This window comes from Manacus vitellinus, unplaced genomic scaffold, assembly GCF_001715985.3.
Source record: "Manacus vitellinus isolate BGI_N305 unplaced genomic scaffold, ASM171598v3 scaffold_3_pilon, whole genome shotgun sequence".
Lineage (NCBI taxonomy): Eukaryota > Metazoa > Chordata > Aves > Passeriformes > Pipridae > Manacus > Manacus vitellinus.
Genome location: NW_021940535.1, coordinates 24,020,004 through 24,042,249, shown reverse-complemented (window position 1 = coordinate 24,042,249; position 22,246 = coordinate 24,020,004). Strand labels below are relative to the sequence as shown.

General features: G+C 38.7%; 1 protein-coding gene across 1 annotated transcript in view; it reads right to left on the bottom strand.

Annotated features, from left to right (window-relative positions):
• The window catches only part of LOC103754588 (rap guanine nucleotide exchange factor 5), a 62,521-nt gene that overhangs the window by 24,157 nt on the left and 16,118 nt on the right, over positions 1 to 22,246 (bottom strand). Inside the window, exons 2-7 of the mRNA XM_029961810.1 lie at positions 9,707 to 9,785; positions 7,603 to 7,747; positions 5,953 to 6,050; positions 5,157 to 5,187; positions 4,138 to 4,216; positions 1,016 to 1,165 (exon numbers count right to left, since the gene is read on the bottom strand). Of these exons, the coding sequence (XP_029817670.1) occupies positions 1,016 to 1,165; positions 4,138 to 4,216; positions 5,157 to 5,187; positions 5,953 to 6,050; positions 7,603 to 7,747; positions 9,707 to 9,744 (541 nt within the window). The 5' untranslated portion in view covers positions 9,745 to 9,785. The remainder of the gene's footprint in view (positions 1 to 1,015; positions 1,166 to 4,137; positions 4,217 to 5,156; positions 5,188 to 5,952; positions 6,051 to 7,602; positions 7,748 to 9,706; positions 9,786 to 22,246) is intronic.

Here is a 22,246-nt window from a genome sequence, read left to right as displayed (position 1 = left end):
CCAAGGCTCTCAATACCCAGAGCAGGGCACCAGCTCCCTGCCACCCACATCAGTGCCCTCAAAAATATGATTATTTAATTGAGCTCAGCATGGGAGAGAAAAATGTGACCTTCCACTTCTGAGTTGAATAAATAAACAGGACAAGCCAGCATTTGAGTGTATTTCATTTAACTAGACTGACAAAGAAGTAGCAATGAGTGCTAGAAATCTAAAGGTGCATCCTTTGTCTCAGGGGATCAACACCAGCTAATGTTAGCTGAGAATATGGTCAGGATATTCTACACTCCTAATCCCTTTTATAGATACAGCTTCGCATTTCTATGTACCTACTTAAAGTGCTTCTGAAAGACACCACAATAAGTAAAACAATACGTCCAATGAGATTGAGACTTGTCAATCACCAAAGAAAATCTTGGGGGTTTCTCTGGTCCCTAGTATCAGCCCATGATCAGTCTAGTCTTCCTTAAAAAAGACAGTAAGTCCATCTGTTCAACTAACACTAAAACAATAGGTAAAAGATGTCAGTTGTAAGCAAGACTGCTTACAAAATATTGCTGAGATTGCTCTCAGCATCTCAACTATGCAAATCTATGTCTTCCTCCTTTCTGCTGGATAATATTTGTCACTCATGCTGTAAATGAGGAAACAGACACGCATACAGTATTTGCTATTCCCTTTCATATTTTTAAAGCAAACCATGCTCATTGCCTTCAAAATTAATTTAAAGACCAAAGTAGGAGATTCATCTGTGGAGAAAAAATAAAACCTTGCAATACTGCTGGAGACAGAGTTCTTTACACTCCCTTTCCCAGTCAGGAGATGCGTATCCCACGGTACCCAAGAATGAGCTGTTGCCATGGAAACAAGTCTCTGGGAAGGAGTTCCTCATTGTTCATCATGGTCATCCAGCTGTGGGCCCATACAGAAACAGCTGCATCCTTGCATCAGAAAATGTCAGCTCTCCCTTACGTGATGCACTAAAAAGTAATTAATCAGATGAAGGGAAGCTATTTACCACCAGAGAACGTGACAGTCACCAGTGCCAACTCCTCCTCCGGGTACTGGATCTTTTCTGCCACAATCTTCAGTATCTCCTGAGCTGAAGTGCATACTTGAGCTTTCACACTGACATAGGAGTGCTCCGTTATATACACACGGCAGAAAACTGCACAAAGGAAGAAAGACATGCTCAGCAGACCCGACCATGGCAATGCCTCAGCTGTGTGGCTGCTGCAGCTGCAGGAAGGGCAGCTGCTGCACCCTGAGATGCAGGACATGAAACTAAGAATAAACGTCACCATTTTTCCCCTTCCCACCTCCTCTCCCTGGGAAATGAGAGAGTCAAACAGATGGAAACCTAGACTCCCACAGCAATATCTATTTAAGACCTCCTACTGTGAGGATTTGTCACAGACAACCTCCATCACTGCCTATCTTCCTTGTAAACCCAGCTGTCACCATCTTTTCCCCCTTCCTTTTCAGTTCAGATAAAACACTGTCCTTTCAGTACATTTCATATCTGCTGCAGAAATTATTTTGGACCTCCACTTCCACCTGGAACAGGAGGCTTAGCAAGAACAGTGCTCCCCGGTATTCAACCACTCCTCATAGCTTATCTGTCTACACATCTAAACTACTTGCATTGCCAGAATATGGTAGCAGCAGCAGAGGCTGCCCAAACAGCAATGCATTTAATTCTGACACTTCTTTTCCTGAATCACTTGCAGCACACATAAAAGCGACTGGTTTGCAGAAAATCCCCGGGCTCATCACTTCCACTGAGGTCCATGAGTTAGTTTGGCTCTGAGAGGGAGATTCCTAGCAGTAATACAGTGGTCAGCTCAGCTAGTGTTTTTTTTTCTGCTACAAAAGGGAAGTACTCTCTCTCTGCTTGCCAGAATTTTAGGATTATGTATTTTGCCAAATTTGCTGTAGTTAGTTCTTTGAAATACAGCTGCCATGCTTAAAGGGGAAGAAACAGACCTGCAGACTTGCATAAATATTTCAAAAATTACAACATCTGCTAATCAGAATCAGCACAGCTCTTGGTTTCATACTCACTTTGGTGCTTAATTAAACTTTCCATTTCCTTCTACTCTAGCACTTCTTATTGTAAACAGTCTGCTACCATGCCAGTATAGGATAAAACTTTTCTTCGCCAGAAATGCTGTATTTTTTAAAATTAGTTTTATTGACAGATGTATGGAGCAACAGCTCTTTGCTTGTCCTACAAATCTTCATGGCTTCAGGGTACCTTCATTAAAGGAAGCCATGCCAGAAGCAGTTAAGAACTCCATCCTCAAAAATATCTTTTTTTTCTGTTGTAGTAAAACAAAAACGAAGATGAGAATGAAGGAGGAACTTAACATTGATCCTTGGGGAAGAAAAGTCATTTGATTTTATAATTCTCTTTTAGCTTGTCTCTGGTGACAGTAAATCGGATGCTCATCCTGCAGCAGAATCTCTCTTCAGAGTGGATACAACTCATGAAGACAGAGACATCCAATTGCACTTTAAATTACTAGGTAGAAAAATAAATTTTAAAAAATCTGACAGGAATATTTGGACTCCTATGCAGAAAGAGACACAACTTGCTTACAGTTAATTTGTTTGAAATGTCCTTCTCTTTCATTTGCAAAGGGACAATGACAGCGATGTTAATTTATAAAAGGGCTATTGATCTATCCTTTCTTCAATATTGAACTAAATCAACCCACAGGTCAGGTCCTTGAGCACAACCACCATAATGATTGTCCCCTCACACCTTTCCAAAGTTCTATCTGTGGTATCTATTGGGATGGACCATGCCATCTTTTTCAGGAGTTTATGCTGCTCCTCTGTGAGAAGGAGGGAATGCGAGTGGGAGGAAGTGGCCATGGGCTGCAAGCCTCCCTGGTAATGATTTCATTAGGGGATAAAATGCCTCTGGTCAAGTGGCATGGTGTGGCTTGGACACACCCATCCTCCACAAGCACCATTGGTCGGGCAGTGCTCCACCACACAGGCTTGGACGTCCAACCTCAGCATCCGTCTCTCCCTTCTCCAACTTCATGTTTGCTATTTCATTCCTTCACTCCCATCATAGTCCATGATCTCAAGGACTGTTCTCAAGGACTCAAGGACTCAGAGGACTGAGACAAAAGCAATTTAACCCATCACAACTGGCTTTGTTGGGCCCTGCCTTTCTTGTCCCCAGTCCCACAGCCTGTCCCCTCTCTGGAGCCAGTACACTCTCCTTCCCAATCACCCCAAAGATATGTCCAACTTTTAAGAAGAATGACTGGGGGGGTTCTCATCCAGAAATAACATTTTTAGAAGCAGCCTTGATAACATAAACCTCAAAACCCCCTATATTTGAAACAGAAAAAGAGAATTATCTATCAGCAACACGCACTGTGCAGAAAGACTTGGCATTGAAGGAGTTCAGTTTTTATTCTGTTACAAATGAGCACTAAAAATATACTAACTTCAAGTGAACTTCCAGGGTTTTGTTCCCAGTAGGAAACAAAGATATACTGTCAAAGGGTGAGACTGCCAGGTAGGAGGTTCTTCTGCCTGTTCCCTGCTCGTGTACAGAGTGTTCTCCTCTCTGCCTTCTTCCTCATACAGGCATTACAGGAGGGTGACAGCCTCACTGTGTTATAGTATTAGTAGTGATGGATGGAAATGGCTGACATTAAAGTGAAGTGGCACCTTGCACTCCAATCAGAGATGTTTTCAAGGAGAGAAGGAACTAAGGGACGTTCCCAGAGTTAGTAGATCCTGGCCCATTACATGTGACAGGCTTATACATGCACCTTTCACAACCAAGATATAGGTCAAGGGACCGAGAGCATGAAATGGAGCAGAAATAACACCTGGACGGGCTGCCAGCAAGCCTGGGAGGCACACAGCTCTGGAGCAGGGGTGCTGGAGGAACCAGACAGAGCAAAACCCCCTTGAGATACCATAGCACTGTTTACCACTGCAAAGCAGGAGGCAGAAAGTTAAACTTACACAGCCATAATATTTCTTCTTTTGTGTCCCTAAGGTCCAGTAGAAAAGCTGTCTGTCAGTTAAAAAATATTTACATTGAGGCCCTTGAGAAACAATTTCATAGTTTTTGAGTTTGTCCTCCACTTTTTCATTTATACTCACTCTCTTCTATTTCATTCATGGTTCCTCTGTGCTGCAGCCAGTTCTCCTTTACACTGAACTGGTGGAAAAAGGTTTTATTCTGTGAGGGAGTAGGAAAGAAAGAAAGAAAAAAATCACAACAGTGACTTTTTGCGTCCCTGCCCTTTACAAAGCAGTAATTCACAGAACACAGCATGCAACCCATATGTCTGGCCAAAAGGTTCCCATATAGGAAATCCACCCACCCTTTCTTGGACCAGTAAACTGGGAGTTGCCTTACTAAATAATGACCAAGGTGGAGATTTTGCAGGAAGCAGGACATGCTAAGGCTAAGCAGCCTGCACGATTCAAGATTTTCTGTACTCATGTTCAAAGCCTGTTTCTAATACACTTATTCTTATATATGTTTCTCATGTACCAATCAGCCTACTTAGCAATTTCACTACAATCTCATGTTCTGCCTTCCACATTTTTGCAGTAACATTTTAAGCTTATTACACACTTCAGCCTCAGTGCAGTAAAATTGACAAGCACAGCAATTCACCTCTGAGAAGTTTGTACACCAACTTTGGCTGCATCTCCTTCCTTCAGTTAAATGGACAGATTCATGTTCCTCCTTTTTTCTCTGTCCCTGTCACAAGTCTGCCCTTTGCTCTGTTTACCTGGCATCCATGTCAATGGATGTGTGACAGTGCCTGTGCTCAGCCTGGTTTGCCCAGGTTGCTACATCTCTCCAGCTTGGTGGGGACACACTCCTGGACCTCTCCTGAATTTAGACATCTCAAAGCATCTCGTTAAGATGCTAACATTGCCACAGCCACTGCAGGTTAGCTCACACAGTTGATATCCAGGATGCACTCACAAGAAAAAAAGTTCCTTAAGCAGCATTGCAGGTCTAACCTCACTGATGTGTCCTGTCATGTTTTTGGCCACTAGTCATTTTCAGTTAAGAAGCCAAGAAAAGAGAGGGAAGTGGGCAAAGGGGAAGAAAGTGAGATGGTAAGTTATCTAGCAACCAGCAACAATCAGGCTGGCATTACCTTTCGATGAGGTGAATACTCATCTACAGTGCTGAAACAAAAAGGAAAATCCAAATTATTCTTTCCAGCCAAAGCTTAGGAAAAGGAAGTTTTAGCTATAACAAAGTTTACAACATCAGAAAGTTTTTAACACTAAATGGTCACTGCAGAAGGGCTGCAGAGCTCCTTCAGAAAAAACTAAAGGCATCTGGCTCAGCCAGAAAGCTTTTCTTTGACTTGCACAATTGATATAGTGAAAAGCAATGCTGTCAGCCCACGAGCTGTTGGAGTAGACAAACACAGCTCAGGCCCCAAGGTAAGCAGTCAGGGTCACCCTCAAGGACACAGATCCTTCTGCTTTCCCAATGGTCAAACCATGGAAACAAACTCCTTTGTTGAAAAAAAATGCCAAGGAAAGATCTATTATAAATACCATAATTATTAGTAAAATAATAACCCTGAGATGACTATTACAAGATATTTGCTTCTCAGTACTGCCAACTGCAGAGAGAGAGAATGAAAATGAAGGTACCATCTGAAGACACAGACTGCAGCTTCTGAGGGAATTTTTGCCAGCTTCTCCACAAAGTATTGCTCTTCTTGAAAGTAATCGCAAATAAAATTGATGGAAGTGAAGCCCAACAAACATCAGAGAAAACTGAATAATTTATCTTTAGTTTAAAAAAGAGATTATTCATAAAAATGAATGTGTTACTTGTATCACTCATCACTTTACTAAATTACAGCAAGATGGTGACAAAAATAAATTACACTCTAAATAAAAGGAGACTTGATCACAAATATAATCAATACTTACTGACGGCGATGCATCCCAAGTATCTTCTGAAATTCTTTCAGGTCCTTCTCAAGAATGGGATATTCATACACATCATCTAGCACATTTCTGTATATTGTCTACAAAATAAAACAGTATCTGCAAACGTCTGACAATTCAAACATAAATCTAAGGCATCACATCAGCAGTCTAAATCAATTCAGGCACTAGCCTACTAAAACAACTTTCATCATTATATTTATGCAAAACCCATAAGAAGAGAATGTTCCTGTTTAAATTTCCAGACTGGTCAATATTCAGCTTGTCTTTGGAGAAACACTCTTAGTACTGTCACCAAGTGAGAGTCCAAAATGTTTATCCTCTTTTCTCTACAAATGGCAAAATTTAAAACACCACTTGTGGTTGTTACATAAAATCTAGGTTAGGTCAGAAGAACACATTCTGAAGCAAGACAACACACCACACCATCTTCACTTATCCAAAATGATAATAAACAGGTTCCTTGGATTAAGACTTTTAAAATGGTAAATGTTTTACGTCACCTTTCCTCACATTTGCATACATTTTAAATTGAGTTATGTTTTCCACAAACTCCAATAACTCTCCTCTTCTAATTTTGGGGGAAGGCATTGTCATGATTGAAATTGTAGGAAATATTTTCTCTACACTTTTTCAGAATTTGCACACAGATCCTTCTCTTTCTCTTCTAAGAAAATGACAAATATGTATGAGCTGAGTCATCAGGTTTGCTATCGCCCAATTAACACTCCTATATTCACAGATTTCTGCATGAATGATTTTAGCCTACAACCCTAGACGCTGTTTTTGCATGTATAACTGCAACCATTGTTAACATTACTGCTGATTAATATTGCACAGAAGCTTCAAGAAGAGAAATTGTGTGACAGTGCACAGTCACACCTCCATGGCCCTTAGGAAGATCTCCATCTGCATAGAAAGAGCCTCATCAGGAAAAGTGGAAGATCCTGCAAAGTCTCCTAAAATACTCTTATCTTTAACCAGCAGGGAAAAAAAATACATTTTTTAAAAAATCAACAACCAGATGGATGCTGGTCAGCAACAATGGGCTATTTGCAAATTTACAAGGGAATTACAAGAGCTTTTGGAATTTATACAGAAATATCAGAATATCTTTGCTAACAAGTAAGGACAAAATTTTATTTATTAAAAGACATAAATTTGTGCTGCTCTCCATGTGCACTCAGCAAAACACTGTGGAATACAATTTCACTCCTCAATCAAAGTAGCATTTCTTACAGGGACCTGAGAATTCTTAGTCTGTGATCCTCTGGATACTGACTGTAGATCCTGTTCTGACAGACATGACCAGTGTGTCCAAGGAACCTCCAAATCTTTGTAGTTTTATTTCTTATCTTCTTAACTTTTCCCATTTTCTAGAGATCATGGGATTTCTATAAGTTTCATATGTTAATGTTTTTGACATTGAATGTATTGATAATACAGATTTTCTGTTCAAACTGACCATCTTTAAAGCATTTAAGGAAGCCACATGCAAATCATTTTATATTATAGATTTCATGGAAAAATGTAAGTATGAGAAAAGATGTTTTATAGATTTTTCTGCTGCGGCTTTTTAGACACAGTAAGTAATTAAACAGTGCTGAAGTGCATCAGAAAGTGTTTCGATACCTTTAAAAACTGTTTTAAATGCTCATCTTCATGTAACCAGTCTTTGTAGAGAGAAGTCCACTGAGATACCAAATGCAAGACTTTCCGCTTCCTACAGGACACATCAGAGTCATCTTCTTTCCCTTGGTGGTTCTTAGCACAATAGGTGCAGTAGGTTAAGGAATGAATAATAAGGTCTCACATAAACTTTAAAATTAACTGATGGCAAAGACTTTGCAATCATCTCATTTGCTAATGAAAGATTTTTTTTCAGTACATTGCTCAGTTTTAAATGTTTTATCCTGTCTGGTGCTTCAGGAGTTTCATCAAGTTTTTGGAATGAAATTCTCAGTAATAGACGTGACAATTAATCCTCTGTGCCAACAGGATTTTTCTTCATTACAAATTAGAGAGGTGATTCTATACAAATAAAATCAATTCAAAAGGAATTATACAATGATGAGTCATATCTTTTCTGCAGAACTGAGAATGAACCTTTGTCCTGCACATCGATAGCTACGAGAGTGTCTGTGGGAAAGAGGGCAATGCATCGTTAACAATAACAAAAAAACCAGGCAAAGGAAGTCAGTTTCTTTTTGTCTGCACAAATTACAGTATCTGCAAAAATAACACTATTAAAATAAAAAAAGAGTGAACAACTATTTCTACCACTGTTCTCTATTCACAAAGCAGAAATGCCAAATGACAGACAATACCCACTTGTACATTGTTCCTATCCCTTCTCTATTCTTTCATTTAAGAGGTAAAAAGATGATGTTTTCGTCTCAAAAGGTAAAGAAGGGGGGAAAAAAAGCAAAGAAAGTTTATTTTAGAGCCACAAGTTTATTTAAGCAATGCTCCATAGCTTATGGAAATCATTGGAAATACATGAAAATAATTCTATCTCAGAATGAGTTAAGACTTACATCCTGTATTGCATGATAAAAGGAGCAGAGATTGGAAAATACTTTTTCTCTTTGTAGGTATTCTAAGAATGAACATAACTTGGAGAGGTTTTAACCCCACTTTAATGTTACCTCATCACAGTTATAAAAGTTTATTTATCTTTAAACAAAAACAAAAATTGCATCGTTGTTATGAGTTAGGCATCTGCTTCAATACAGGTTTATTCAGAGGCAGCTTTATCTTTGTATATTTGACTTCAGTGCAAGAATTTTCTGTTTATTGATTCCCCAGCTATGCAAATTCTAAATATTTTAATAAGGGTACGTGTGTGTGTATACCTAGTTACAGGCACGTGCAAATTAGGGGAACTCATATCCAAATTTGAATTTAATGTTTCCAGTTTGAATCTCTTCATCCTCAACCCATTTGAGTTAAGAATACAATATAACCTAAACTCTGGGAAGCTATAGATTTGAGTCAAATTCCAAGTATCATAAACCTTATGAAAACTGGACTGGAGAAAAAGAGACTTTGAAAGATCAGCTAAATTAGTCCATCCAAATCCACCCCAAGTAGTCCACCTTAAGAGAGGCTCAAATATACCACTGGAATATATTTTCTGGTTTCTTCTTCTTAATACTCTCCAATATAAAAGATTCTACTGTCTTACACATTTTCCACTCCACCATTTATTTTCTTAAGGAAAAAAAAAATCCAAAATATTTCCTAGTATCTAACATGAAAATGTCTTACAGCAATTTATTCTCACCGCCTTTTGTCCCATCTGGCACTGATATGGGAACAGATTCTTCTATTCCTCTTTAGGTACCTGAAAGACTGTCTCAGTTACATATAGATTCCCTTTTTTCAGTAAAACAATCCTGATTCTTTCACGTCTTCTTTGTAGATCTTTTTTCTAGAATACTGGTAATTCCCATTGCTCTCTTCTGAAGTTTCTCCAGTTTGTTCATGCATTTCTTGGGCTGTGATGTCAAAATCTCAAGTGCAGTCCACTTTCTAAGCATGCTATAGTAAATATTTGACAATTTTTCTCTTTTCTTACTAATTTTTCATGCAACCTCAAAATAATCATGCAGGACTCAATCATGTTATGCAAAGAACAAAACCAGGCATGCAATTTTGATATAAGGTACAACGACAGATAAAACTAGGAGAAAGTGTGTGACCCCAGTGACCACAACACTCAGTAAAAGGATATTGCCTCAGAAGTGCCTGGCACAAGTCATCGGTCGTCATGAAGACTGTGTATGTGAGCAGGAAGTCATCCAGCAGAGTTTCTGCAGAGGAAGACAAAAAAAGCCCAAGGTGCAATACATTAGTGAGAGCAGGAAGAGAGTATCTATTCCTGCTACTGTGCATGGCAGGAATTGGGAACCCTAAGAAAAAAAAAAAATAAGGTCCAAAGAATACAGAATATATGAAACTAAGTTTCAAAAAGTTAACAATATGTTGCCACTGCAGAGATCAGTCTCTTCATTTAACATGCACATTCTCAACTCCCAAAGCCCCAACAGGCACAGGTATGCACAAATAAGTCACAGTTCAGGGATCAGTAAGAGAGAGTCCTTATCGCAAACACCACCATCCCAGTTAGCTGAGCTGTACAAAAAGCAACTTTTCCATACACTAACTTGTTCTGTAAATTCAGAAGAACAGCTTTTAGTAGTAGGAGAGAGAAAACTGTGATTGCCATGTACTGTGATTAATATCTATGCAAGTAGTTGAGAACCATGAAATAAATATATTCAAATCTTTAGCTGGTTAGTCTTGTGGGCATCACTTAAGTGTTGAGAAGTTTTCTCTAAGGTTCATTTAATCACATTACAGAAGGGCTTTTTCTTCACCTGGTTTCTATCGTTGTTATAAAGGTACTTGCTAATAGACCATCCCTACACACTGCAGCTGTAAGCACCTCAGATTGCCAGGACGAATGGCCAGTTTGGATGTCAGTGTATGTTTCTCATTCCTCATTCCCATGTCACACTATTTTTAGGATTTTTCCAAGCATTGACTGCACACAGCAGGAGGCTGAAAGCACTGGGTTTGGTCTAGGATGCCAGGGTGCAGGGGTAATCTCATGGTGATCTTCAACAATCCAATGGCAGAGTGGAGATAAAACCGAGCCAGATTTTTCCTGGAGATGTGCTACAAAATGACAAGGGGCAACCATCAGAGATGGCAACAAAGAAAAATTTGTCTAGATCACGGGATTTCCTCTTTTCCTTCTGTGAGGAGGGTCAACAGGTTAACTGCACAATCTCCAACATCAGTATATTCAGGGCTTGCTTGTGCAAATCTCCAAGCATCCTGGTCTTACTGGACCTATTTCCAGCACAAGTTGGACCCAATGCTTTCACAGATCCCTTCCAACTGAAATTATTATACAATTCTGAAACAAATTTGCTTCCAATTTTAGTAAACTACTCAGATATGATGCATGGTCTAGGAGTGAATCCATATCTGGTTCACACGACGAAATCCTTTCTTTTCTGCAAACAGACAATTATATTGGTCTTTTTAACCACAAATTTAAAATGTTTCTGTTTGGTTTTATTTTTTCTTCCCCAAATGGTAAGATTTCCAAGTTTTGAGGGGTTCCTGTTCTGTGTATTTCTTTTAATTTCAGCAACCACACTGTGTTCCTTTACACAAGAGAACATGTTTGCTTTTCCCTACAAGAATAGGAACATGGACAGAGGCTAAACAATAACAGAAGTGATTCTGGTTATGTTGCAAAGCAAAAACACTCTAGCGGTATAACTAGTTGGTACCAGCTAGCACCAATTATACTCAGTTGTGATTTAACTGGTGGACTTACAACTACAAAGACTAAGGGCCAAACCACACCTCATACGGGACAGACGAGGCTGAGACCTGATTTCTGTATCTTGATTTACTCACTATTTGTTTACAATGTGTTCCAGTCCAAGTTAGTGCTTGTGTAGGAGTGTGCAGTCGAGGGCATCCCAGCAGCTTTTCATGCTAAGGCTGCAATTTCACAATACTTTACACCAATTTCCATTACAGCTGCCTTGGATCTCCTTGTCAGCAAATTATTGATCCTATAGCTGTGGTGCAGGATGGCAATAAGAATTCATCCATAAATCATTCAAAGAACAGATATCATGCGGATATCACATGGATGGATAGCTAATGACAGACCACCCTGTGAGCATGGGATTCAAAATACCTCCATTGTCTTTTTAAAAAATTAAAATAGATCTATCTAGATCAATGCATTTAACACAGTTGGTCTAGAAAGAGTCCTGATCTAAAGACGCATAGCAAATCCCCCTTTCACTCAGAAACAAAACAATTAAATTCTTTATATTTCATCAACATTGTTAAAAGTGATGGAAAGTATTATCTCTGCATAAAAAGGGTATTTTGTCTCAGTAAATGAAAAGACATGGTGAACAGCTTGTTCTCTATCTGAAAGGTCATCTATTCATTCTGTTGCACGTCTTTTGGATGATACAATGCAACTATTAAAGTTGGAGGTTTCACAAACATTTATTTGGAAACAGCTGAGCTTGGAGTCAACAACTACATTTTAGTTCTTTCTTGAACCATGTGACTGAGCAGTGATCCTCACAAAGTCAGAGACATTTACAACAGATTATTTCCCTAACTTGCTACTCTATGTAGGTGATATCTGAGTTTCAGCAATACATAGCCATGTGTTCAGAAAAGAAATTAAGTCCTAGTTGAACAAAACTGCAATGCTTATCAATGAACTTCTGCAATTGTTCGAAATAGCATGACTTGATCATACTAACAGGTGATAAAAAAACAATGTATAGGTTTATTTTTATTACACAATTATCTGTTTTCCAGATGTCTATCTTCAATTCTTCAATTCTTCCAGCATCCCAAAGTGTCAGGATGGAAAGAAAGGATGGTTTTGCTATGATATGAGGTTTTTTGCTTTTTTGCTACAACTTCTTGCAAGAACTATGCTACAGACATTATTAATGCAATTCTCTCAAAAAATAGTGAAGGGAAGCCTAACATTTTATGTTTGTTCAGATAACTTACAATTGTTTTTAAGCCCTCTGTTCATCTCTCTCTCTCATGCTCAATCATACATCCCTCCAGTCACAGTTTCTAACAAAAAAAGGTATATCACTCAGCTGACTGGAAATTGCACACATGTATACATAGTGGTTTCTCTTATCCTCTAAATGCAGTGGAAATGCTAAGAAAAGTTCATAAATTATGTTTCCCATGACTTGTATATAGGATAAATTTCTTCAAATTGCTTCTGAACTTGTTTAGAAATTTAAACCCTAAAGGAATGTTCTGAACAAAAAAAGTCTGGATTATACATGTGGTCCATTAATAGCATCACTCATCCGTTAAATTACTTTAACAAGTAAGCAATGAAAGTGCTTTTGCTAGATTAAATATCTATTACCAGACGTCACCTAAAGACTTTACAATAATATTCGTATTTTTAAATGCCTGCACTAGCTTGTAGGTATTTCCCTAAAGTCCTACTGTTCACTGTAACTACCTTCTGTATTTTCTTCCTAAATACCCCGTAATTTAAAATCATGCCAGAATGGTTTTTCATGCCATAGCAGGAATACAAAACTTAAGGGTGTACTAATCTTTCAAAAATAATTTGTTCAAAACAAACAACTGCACACTTGTCAGATGCTTTTGGACACTAACACATGTCCACAAATTATAATTTCTGCTCTTAATCTACTGAGAGAAAGGGTAACCATGAGAGGATTTATTCACAGCATATTATTCATTCTGTTACTAATGGCCACTAAGAGCAGTAAATTTGAATGAGGAAGGGCTCTAAATGTACAAGTTGAGCTGACAATTACACACAGAAGGCTTTTTGTGCTTTTTCCTGTTTAGTCACAGTTGATTTAAGAGTTAAAAAAAGGCAATTCCAGTCAAATCATTAATAATTTACAGTCCATCATAACCCCACTCAGAATGGCAGTGAAACGCATAGCCCTGCTTTTAAATTTTACACTGTGTTCCAGTTTCTGCCTAAATTTGTGACCATTTTCCCTATTGTTCCCATAGAAAAAGTTTTTCTGGGATTTGCAGCAAACAGGCAGAATAAAATGAACAGTAATTGCTGGAAAAGAAAAGCTCCTTTTGGAAGGAAAGTCTTTGTGTAAAAGTCTGTGATGCTATGGGTTTTTTTTTTAATTTCTCTTCTTTATGATTTTTTTATATAATCTTTTTCTTCTAGCCATCAATCTAACTTTTCCTTGTTCCTCACAATTTTCCTTTATTTGGCTAAGCAATTATTACAAAGTATGCAGTTAACTTGCAGCCATGCAATAATTCATTTCAAAAACAATTTCAAGCATTTTAAAGCTTCATTAAGACATGCAACAGAGCAGCATGTGTCCAATGGGCTCCTGCTCTTGCAGTTCTTTGGGGGCAGCCTTAGGCAGTAATCTCACCACACCAATTGAGTGCGAGTTCCATAGGCATAAAAATAATAAAAAAGCAGGCACTGTGCTTGTTTGTTATTAAATAATCAAGATACATCAGCTTCTGCTGAGACAGTTTCTCCCAGGATGTGTGTCCCCTCCTTTCCCCAAGTGAAATAAAGCATCATGGACACCAGCTTTACCAGGAGCAGTTAGTACTGCTCATCCCACTTTTCTGTGATGTACAAGTTCTTCTGCAAAACACATTCAGGGTGGCTGAGGGATGAAAAGCACAGCATATAGATATGGGATGTTCTCACATCTGTGAAATATCCAGGGAACATTTGCTTTCAGCTGGTAACTAAAGGACTCAGCAATACATCTATGTGAGAAGAACTGTGTTGCATGTATAGGGTGATGATAGCCAACAGCAACAATGGTGTATTTGGGGGACAGGAGGATCTAGGGTCCCAGAGACAGTAAATGGTAATATATTTGGATGAACAACACATCATATGTTCCCACCTACTTAAAAAAAAAATCAAGAGTATTCCCTGCTGCTTTTCATGTGTCCACTTACCCCTCTAACCAGATCATACCCTTTCTCTCCAAGAAAACAACTCTTCAAATACTAACTCAAGGTGATGGTGCAATTGTAAATGCCAGGAGGAAAGAATGGGTTTCCTACGTGGGTTTACACACCAAATATTATTCTCCAATAGTTTCTTTTCTCCTTTCTTCACCCTCTTCTCTAGGCAAGGTATCAATTACTAAGGCTTAGGACAGAAATTAATACAGATATGGAAAGAGAAATTGTCCATGGCACACATTTAACAAATCAGGACAGGTGGTACACTTCACGGTTGGACATTGCCATGTCCAACACCTGTAACCTCTTCTCAAAATTGAGCATTTTCCTTAACTACCACGGTGGTAAAAGGCATCAGTGGAGCAGCCTCACATGAATAACTTGTAATGTAAACACGAAAAGAGACTTAATTTAAAGGAAATGCCTTTGTCAAATGGACTAAAAGTTAAATTCTTTTGATTAAATACATTTGAGGACAGCTTTAAAAAGAAAATGTTTAAAAAGCTATCACATAGAATGAGTAAAGAAGGAAAAGTAGGGAAATATTCCAGTGTTACAGATAGATACATCTCTTTAACTACTCACTCAGCAATTTGTATGTCTGGATATTATTTACTAGCATGCATGTGCATCAACCAGCATCTTTAGACCATCACAGCTAAATCAATACTGCATATACATTTACATTACAAACACATCCAACAGCTTAGACTATATTCAGAATACACCTATTGCTCTATTGCTAATATTAGACTCACTGTCCAGCTATGCCAGATATAATTATTCCTAATGCCTGAGTCATTAATCCCTTTATACCCACAAGAAGAGACAACTTGAAGACAAATTCCAGTTTGTCCTGGTTTTCTGATCACACTATTACATCCTGAATAGTTTTTGGTATGCTGTTTCTCAATGGCTAACAACAAAAATCCAACAAACAAACAAGCAAAAAACTAAACAGAAAACCAAACCTGCTGACAGATAAGACAAACTAGTCTCCCCACTCTCAGTGACAACCTGTGACTGCTAAAATGACAAGAACTATTCTCTTTTTCATTTACAGAGCAACTTTTCAGACACTGTTCTTTCCACTCTATAGCATTTCTGTTTCCATGTTCTGTCTGGTACATGCTTATTTAATTGTTAAGAAAAAAAAATGAAGCTATGCAAAACAAGGCAACAGAAAGGATTTAAAATATGCAACATATTGAGCTTTTTTCTTACAATTGTGTGGTTTATAAAAGGTAACTTCCTCTATACAGAGGAGTATAAGCATATATACTCCATGCATACAGACTCTATATTCCTTTATCTGCAGACTGTCTCTCATGTACTGTTAGTTGGGAAGAGGGTACTGATAGCGAAATCTGCTAAACTGCAAAGAAAAACAAGTAATCTTGGGTTTGTTCCTTTTTTTTTTAAAACTTATCACCATTCTGAACCCAAATCTCTTCGACTTTGCACAGTACAAATCCATTGTGAATGGCTGTGCAAGAATTACAGAAAGATTTAAGGGTTTTTCAGGCTTGTATTCCACACTAAATCGGATTATAAGAAAATATAGATAAAGCACTGGAATGCAAGTCTTTTTCCATTTTATGCAAAGTAGTGATTCAGCCTTCTCCAAGGATTTGCTGGTGGAGGCCAAACATGTATGGAGATTGAAATGAAAACAAAACAACAACAAAAAAAAGGAGAAAAAATTGCTTGAATGAACAAGCCACTGGAATTCAGTTAACTCATAGGTTAAAACTATTCTCGGCATTGTAGTGGCGACCCTTAGTCATGTTACACAGCAGTTGTGATTTTCACTGTGTATGAGAGAATTAAACTCAGTAAAAGGATGAAAACTCATGCACTGAATTAAAAATATGACACTCTAAAGTCTCTGCTTTCCAAGCCAAGGAAATCACTAAGTGCCCTTCCTGCTCAATTTACCTTTCAGAAATATAATAAATAGGAGGAGATCATGAGATCTTCTTCATTCTGCAGCATGTTAGAACCTGAGTACAATGTACTGATGGTCAGCATGTAGAAACTCCAGCAGCATGAAATACGAATGGGGGCTACACAGGCATTTTTCAAACATCGCTGCAAACTCTGAGTTTTGTTTTGTGTGACAATGATGTCTCTTTGGTGTTTGGGGAGCATATTTTTGACAAAGATGAAGAGGGAAATAACTGTATTTTAAACAATATAAAATAAATTCTAAAACCCTTCAGCTATGCCATTTCCCATTTGTGATTATGGCAAAGATGATGAGATGACCATGTGGTCAGGTCCTGACATCCCCTTATGCTAATACACTTACCAGTATTACCCAGAGTTACAAATTTAATAATCACCAACAACCCCAAAATTTGCTCTCTGCATCATCCCTACCTTTCAGGACCAGCCACTTCTATCTATTTTGTGAGGTTCATCCTTCAGAGTATATTTGGGGAAAAAAACCCAAACAGCTAAACCAACTGAATCCTTTGGAATTTTTATCTTCCTATCTATGACTGAAAAGCTGGGATCAATAATACTAATGCACCTCTGACCTCATCACACATATTGGAAATCATTTTTTTTTGCAGAAAATATTCACTGATGGGGTTAGCAACACCATACTGATCAGAAATAGTTAAAACTTGCATGTCTCACAATCATCAAGAAAAGCAGCCCTATGAGATGGGGTTACAGCTGGGCAAACAGACAGATGAGCTCCCTGTGCATGAGTAAAATGGATGTTGATTGCTTACTATTCTATAGGGAATAAACACTTTTGCTATTTTAAATATTCAGTCACTGAGTTCAAATTAAACAAAATGACGGCTACAGCAAAGCATTTTCAAGTTTTTCAGCCTCTCGGTGCTGAAGGCTTGTAGGCTCAATAAATTCTTGTCACACCTCTTACTCCTTTCTGCAAAATGAGAAAAATTATAACCACACCTCAAGGCAGACAATGCTACATGCAGATTCTTTGTGTGGTTTGGTTCACATAATACTATGCAATGCTCTGAAACCTTTCAGCAATGCAAACACATTGTGTCCTGTGAGTTCTAATTGTAATCAGAAAATTGCTTATTCTGCAGAAACGGAAAAACGATTTGATGGCAACTCTTTTCAAAGATAGGAGTTTCTCAATAATCTGTAATTTCACAGCAATTTACTAAAAATGTCGAGATATCTCAGAGTACAAACAGTAAATGCAAATTGCTATCATTACTATCTGATCTAGCAAGATATTGCTCATGTCTGAGAGGGTGCTGAGCGGTCCCAGACCTCCCTTGCATTTAGCAGATAGCAATGGTGCTCAGGACCTTGCAGAATTAGCCCTTAATTCAAAATCAAATCCTCTAATAGTGCTATGCCACCATGGACACAGCATGAAGCAAAAAATGAAAATGATGTTGAGAAAGAAAGGTCAATGAAAAAAAAGAACATCAATATATAATTTGCTGCTAATGTATTAAAACAATTATAGTAGTTATGTCACCTAACCACCAAAGCACCGAAAAATCAATTCAAAAAGGACTAAAGAGCAAGCCATTTATTTCTGCCATTAGGTTAGAAAATGAAAATACATAAGGGCAAGATATTTAACTTGTACAACCACATTTTTTATTAGAGGACAGAAGTCAGAACTAGGAATGATTTCTAAGGTCATCTCCCAGAAACTTCTGGCAGTATTTTAACATCTGCAAAATGAATCAAACACAGTCTGTCTGGTAAGGTCAAAGATCCTCCTAAAGTTGCATTCCAGTTGCTGCTATCACATGTATTGGAGCAGTTTCTTATTTTGTCTGAGGGACAGAAAGCCCTGAAGCCACAGGCAGAGAGCAAATGTCAAACTTGTCCAGCTTTAATGAGACACTAATTTTTCCACATAGAAATCTGAAGCTCCCTTTTTCCTCCAGGTAGGAGGGAGACCTGGTGATTAATGTGCAGCTATAATGGCTGGGGTTACTTGAAATTATTGAACAAATCCTCTACGCCTTACACATTTTGAAGCATTAGAAAACGCTGCCTATAGCAGTCACCCTAAGATATTGACAATTTTTGTTAAAAAAGTGCCTTTGACTGCTGTAACTAAAACACTCAAGCTTTCCGTGCAGTAAAACTTGACAGTAAATGGAGGTATTTTAATGCACATGTGAAATGTGAAGTCCTCACACAAGTCTTGCTGCAGAAGGCAGCCATTCCTTGTTTGCATCAGGCACCTCCCAAAGTACTTTAGGAGAAAAACCCATCCTCTCTTTCCATTGATTGCTTAAAATAAGACAGCCAGACCAGGATTGCCTGTAGCAGCAGGACAGAGGATAAAAGATTTAATGGTTCCCTTTCATCCTTCAGCCTGGAGTCCAGCTGCCTTAGCACAGCACGCTGTGATCTGCCCTCATGGGTTTGCAACTCCAGCCTGCACGCTGCCTGGCACCCCAGGCACTATTGTGGCTCAGTGAAAGTTGCAAGAACAAGTGCAAGGCAAGCTTCTACTTTTCTGCTTCTGTCTTGCACCTAACATCTTTGCATCTCTGCCATCATGCTCCTCCCCAAGCACCCAAAGAGATGCAGTCTCTCTAGCCCAAAGGCACAAGTTCCAGGTGCCACCCAGAGCTGTCACTGCCTCTGTGCCTTCTTTTGTTACCTGGTGGCAGCACAGCACACAGCCAGCAACAGACAGCAGCACACAGAAAGGGGCTGTATCATCTGTCCCCTCTGCCACTGCAAGCCTGGTCCTACCAAGTGGGTACTCTAAGGTGCCCATGGCTGCTCAAGTCTTTTGCCAGGTGTACCAGCTCAGCAGACATTTGAGTCAAAAGGGAACTTTAAAAAATTAGACATTCAACTTTCAGAAAGTTAACACTAAGGCATGTGCATTTAATCTCTACTCTTTTTGTCTTTGCTGTCCAACACTTATATGGCATTTAAGAATAGCCAAGTTTCAAATTCAGCATGTCCTTCTCATTGCTGAACTGGAAAATCCACTCCTAGGAAACAGTAATCTTCAAATCTAATATTATATATAAATATAAAAAATCAACACATCTTCAAAGATTGTGAGTTCTTAATTTCAGGATTATCAAAGTGAAATGCTTTAAAACAGCCTACCTTTCAGAGACATTTCTAAGAACATGAACCCAAATTTTCTGTTAGCAACATAAAAATAACATATATATATATATATATATATATATATATATATATGACTAAACATTTTTAATTTCAGTACCTACTTACAGGCATCAAAATCCGGTGTATTTGGACAATATCCAGTCCAGCAGATTATGACTATGCTGTAGTCAGTACAGTGACCAGAATACATTCCATGCTGGTACATGACATGGATAAAGGACAGATCAAACTATATATGGCAGTGCACCATCTAGAGCTCTGCAGGTCAGATATAATGCCTAGACTTCAGTGTGCAGTGTTATCCCCATCTCCTGCTCCTAACTGCTTTCCATACTGACCAGAGGGACTGGTCCCTTAAGGGAACAGAAATGTACGGATCTGTGTTGTATGTTTTTTAAAAGTGTTTAGCAAGAAGGTTTAATCTATTATTTTCCCCCTACAAAGCAACAAGGGGAAATTTCTTTGTGTTTCAGCCTGGGGAAACAGATATAAGGAGAATCTTGCTTGCCCCTGGGAGCCAAATTATCATAAATATGCTAAGCAGTTCAAGCTCTCCAACATGTGGCACTAGAACATGTGCAGTAAACATCACAGCATCTCTTCAGGGAAGCCTAGCACAACAAAACCTCCACTGACAAAACACTCCTGGCTTCTGTAGATTTGGCAGAACTGCCTATAAAGGGAATGATGGTATTTTCATCTGAGCAAGAACTGTTGGATTTGGTCCAAATGTCTGTAGAAGATGGGAATCGCACGCACTAGACTAATGAACAGACTGTGCACTTCATTCAGCACATGAAAGATCAAGTGGTGGGATATTTTTGGTGTATGGGGTCACACACACTAGGTTAGGGTCTTGCACATACACAGCTGTGGCTCACTGTCATGTAACCTCCTAAGCAGAGAGTCACCTGCCAGTATCTTCTGACACATGGAGGCAAAAGGTCCAGCAAAGAAGCTGCATGGCTGCCATGTGTTACAGGCCCTGCTGGGCAGGGGGTATGGGGAAGGAGGGAATACATCTTGCAAACCCACAGGAGACCCAGACAGACATTAGCATACTGCAGTGTCCCTGCTGCACTGAAGGATGCCACTTCCAGCTTTTTGCCCACGGTGTACAATACTTCAGGCTGATGGGCACACTCTGAAATAACTTATGCATTATCTAAACAGCTGTAACACACAGCAGAGACCTCCTTGTGCTGGGAGAGGGATGGCACAAGAGACACAACATCCAAAAACCAAACAGGGCCATACGTGCATCTTACATTTCCACACCTGCCTTCCTCCCCCCTACCCAGGGCAGTGAAGCATGGCTTCACAGCTTAAAACCAGAACAAAGAGCATCAGAGCGCTCATAAGGCAGCTACATTTTGCTTCCTCTTGCAGCGAACGGGTTCCAAAAAAAAAAAACCTGATAAGTTTCATGATAGTGGTGTTAAAATACATTGTTACACTAATTGTAGACTTATTTACATGATATACGTCCTTAAATTATAAACCTGAAATTGTACTTGCTATACTGAGACACTCAAATCATTCTAGTGACAGGTTAACATGTAATTAAAGATAGCTTTTTCCCTTATTATTACATCTTAATGTAAGACAGTAATAAAAAATGTCTTGCACATAGTCTGTATTAAGAACATCTAATAACTTCAAACTATTGTGTTTGTCAGTACAACCCTGCGCTGACAGCTGAATGAAAGAAATAACAAAGCTTCTTGCTTGCCCTGTTTAAAGATTATTCAGGGGTAAGACATGAGGAACACATATTATCCAGAGTTCAGCTGCTTGGGAGTAAAACACCTTCTTGGCCATATTTCCCCATGGCAGCACAACTGTGTTTGTGTGCATTTTGGCTGCTTGCAATACACAGTAGCTCAATGCTAGACTTTTAAGAATGAACACCTTTATTTTGATAATTTTCAAACTATTTTTACTTACTAGGGACCTCAGCATTAGATCCTGGATTCAGCTGTACCGTAATTACTCAGGGATTGTAGTTGATGGCCTTACTTATTTCAGTTAAATAAAGAGGAGATATTAAGCAATTTTGGATGAAAGCCTTTTGGAGTAATTTGCTAAAGGTGTATATTCACTTTTCCCGTTATTTTGGATTTTTAGTATTCCTTATTGATTTAGTCACCAAAAAAAAAGATCCAAAACACAACTCTTAGATTGCAGGACTATACCAGTCCAAAATTATGCCTTTCTTCCTTTGTATCTTTCTTTTACAAGTCTTATGAAATACTGTACTTTTTGTGCACACACTGGAAAGCATTTAATGCAAGAGATGCATCTGTATCTCATGGAAATTGTTTGTTCAGTTTTTAGCTCTTCATCAAGACAGCCAGCTGTCTCCTGGATTTCCTTGGGGCACAGAGGAATCTCCTTGGCTGACAGGTAAACCTTACCTTTCTGTACAAGTGTATATGAGTCTGATGCAATACTAAGGATAAAGGTAAAAATCACAAACTGTAATAACGCACAAGACAATGTGTTAAACTGTGCCTCTTGGATTATCTGCTCCACAACCATGTTTCACCACTACATGTAACAGCATCTGGCTGTGACTAGTGCTCACTGCCATCTTTCATTTCTATAGCTCTTTTAGGCCATA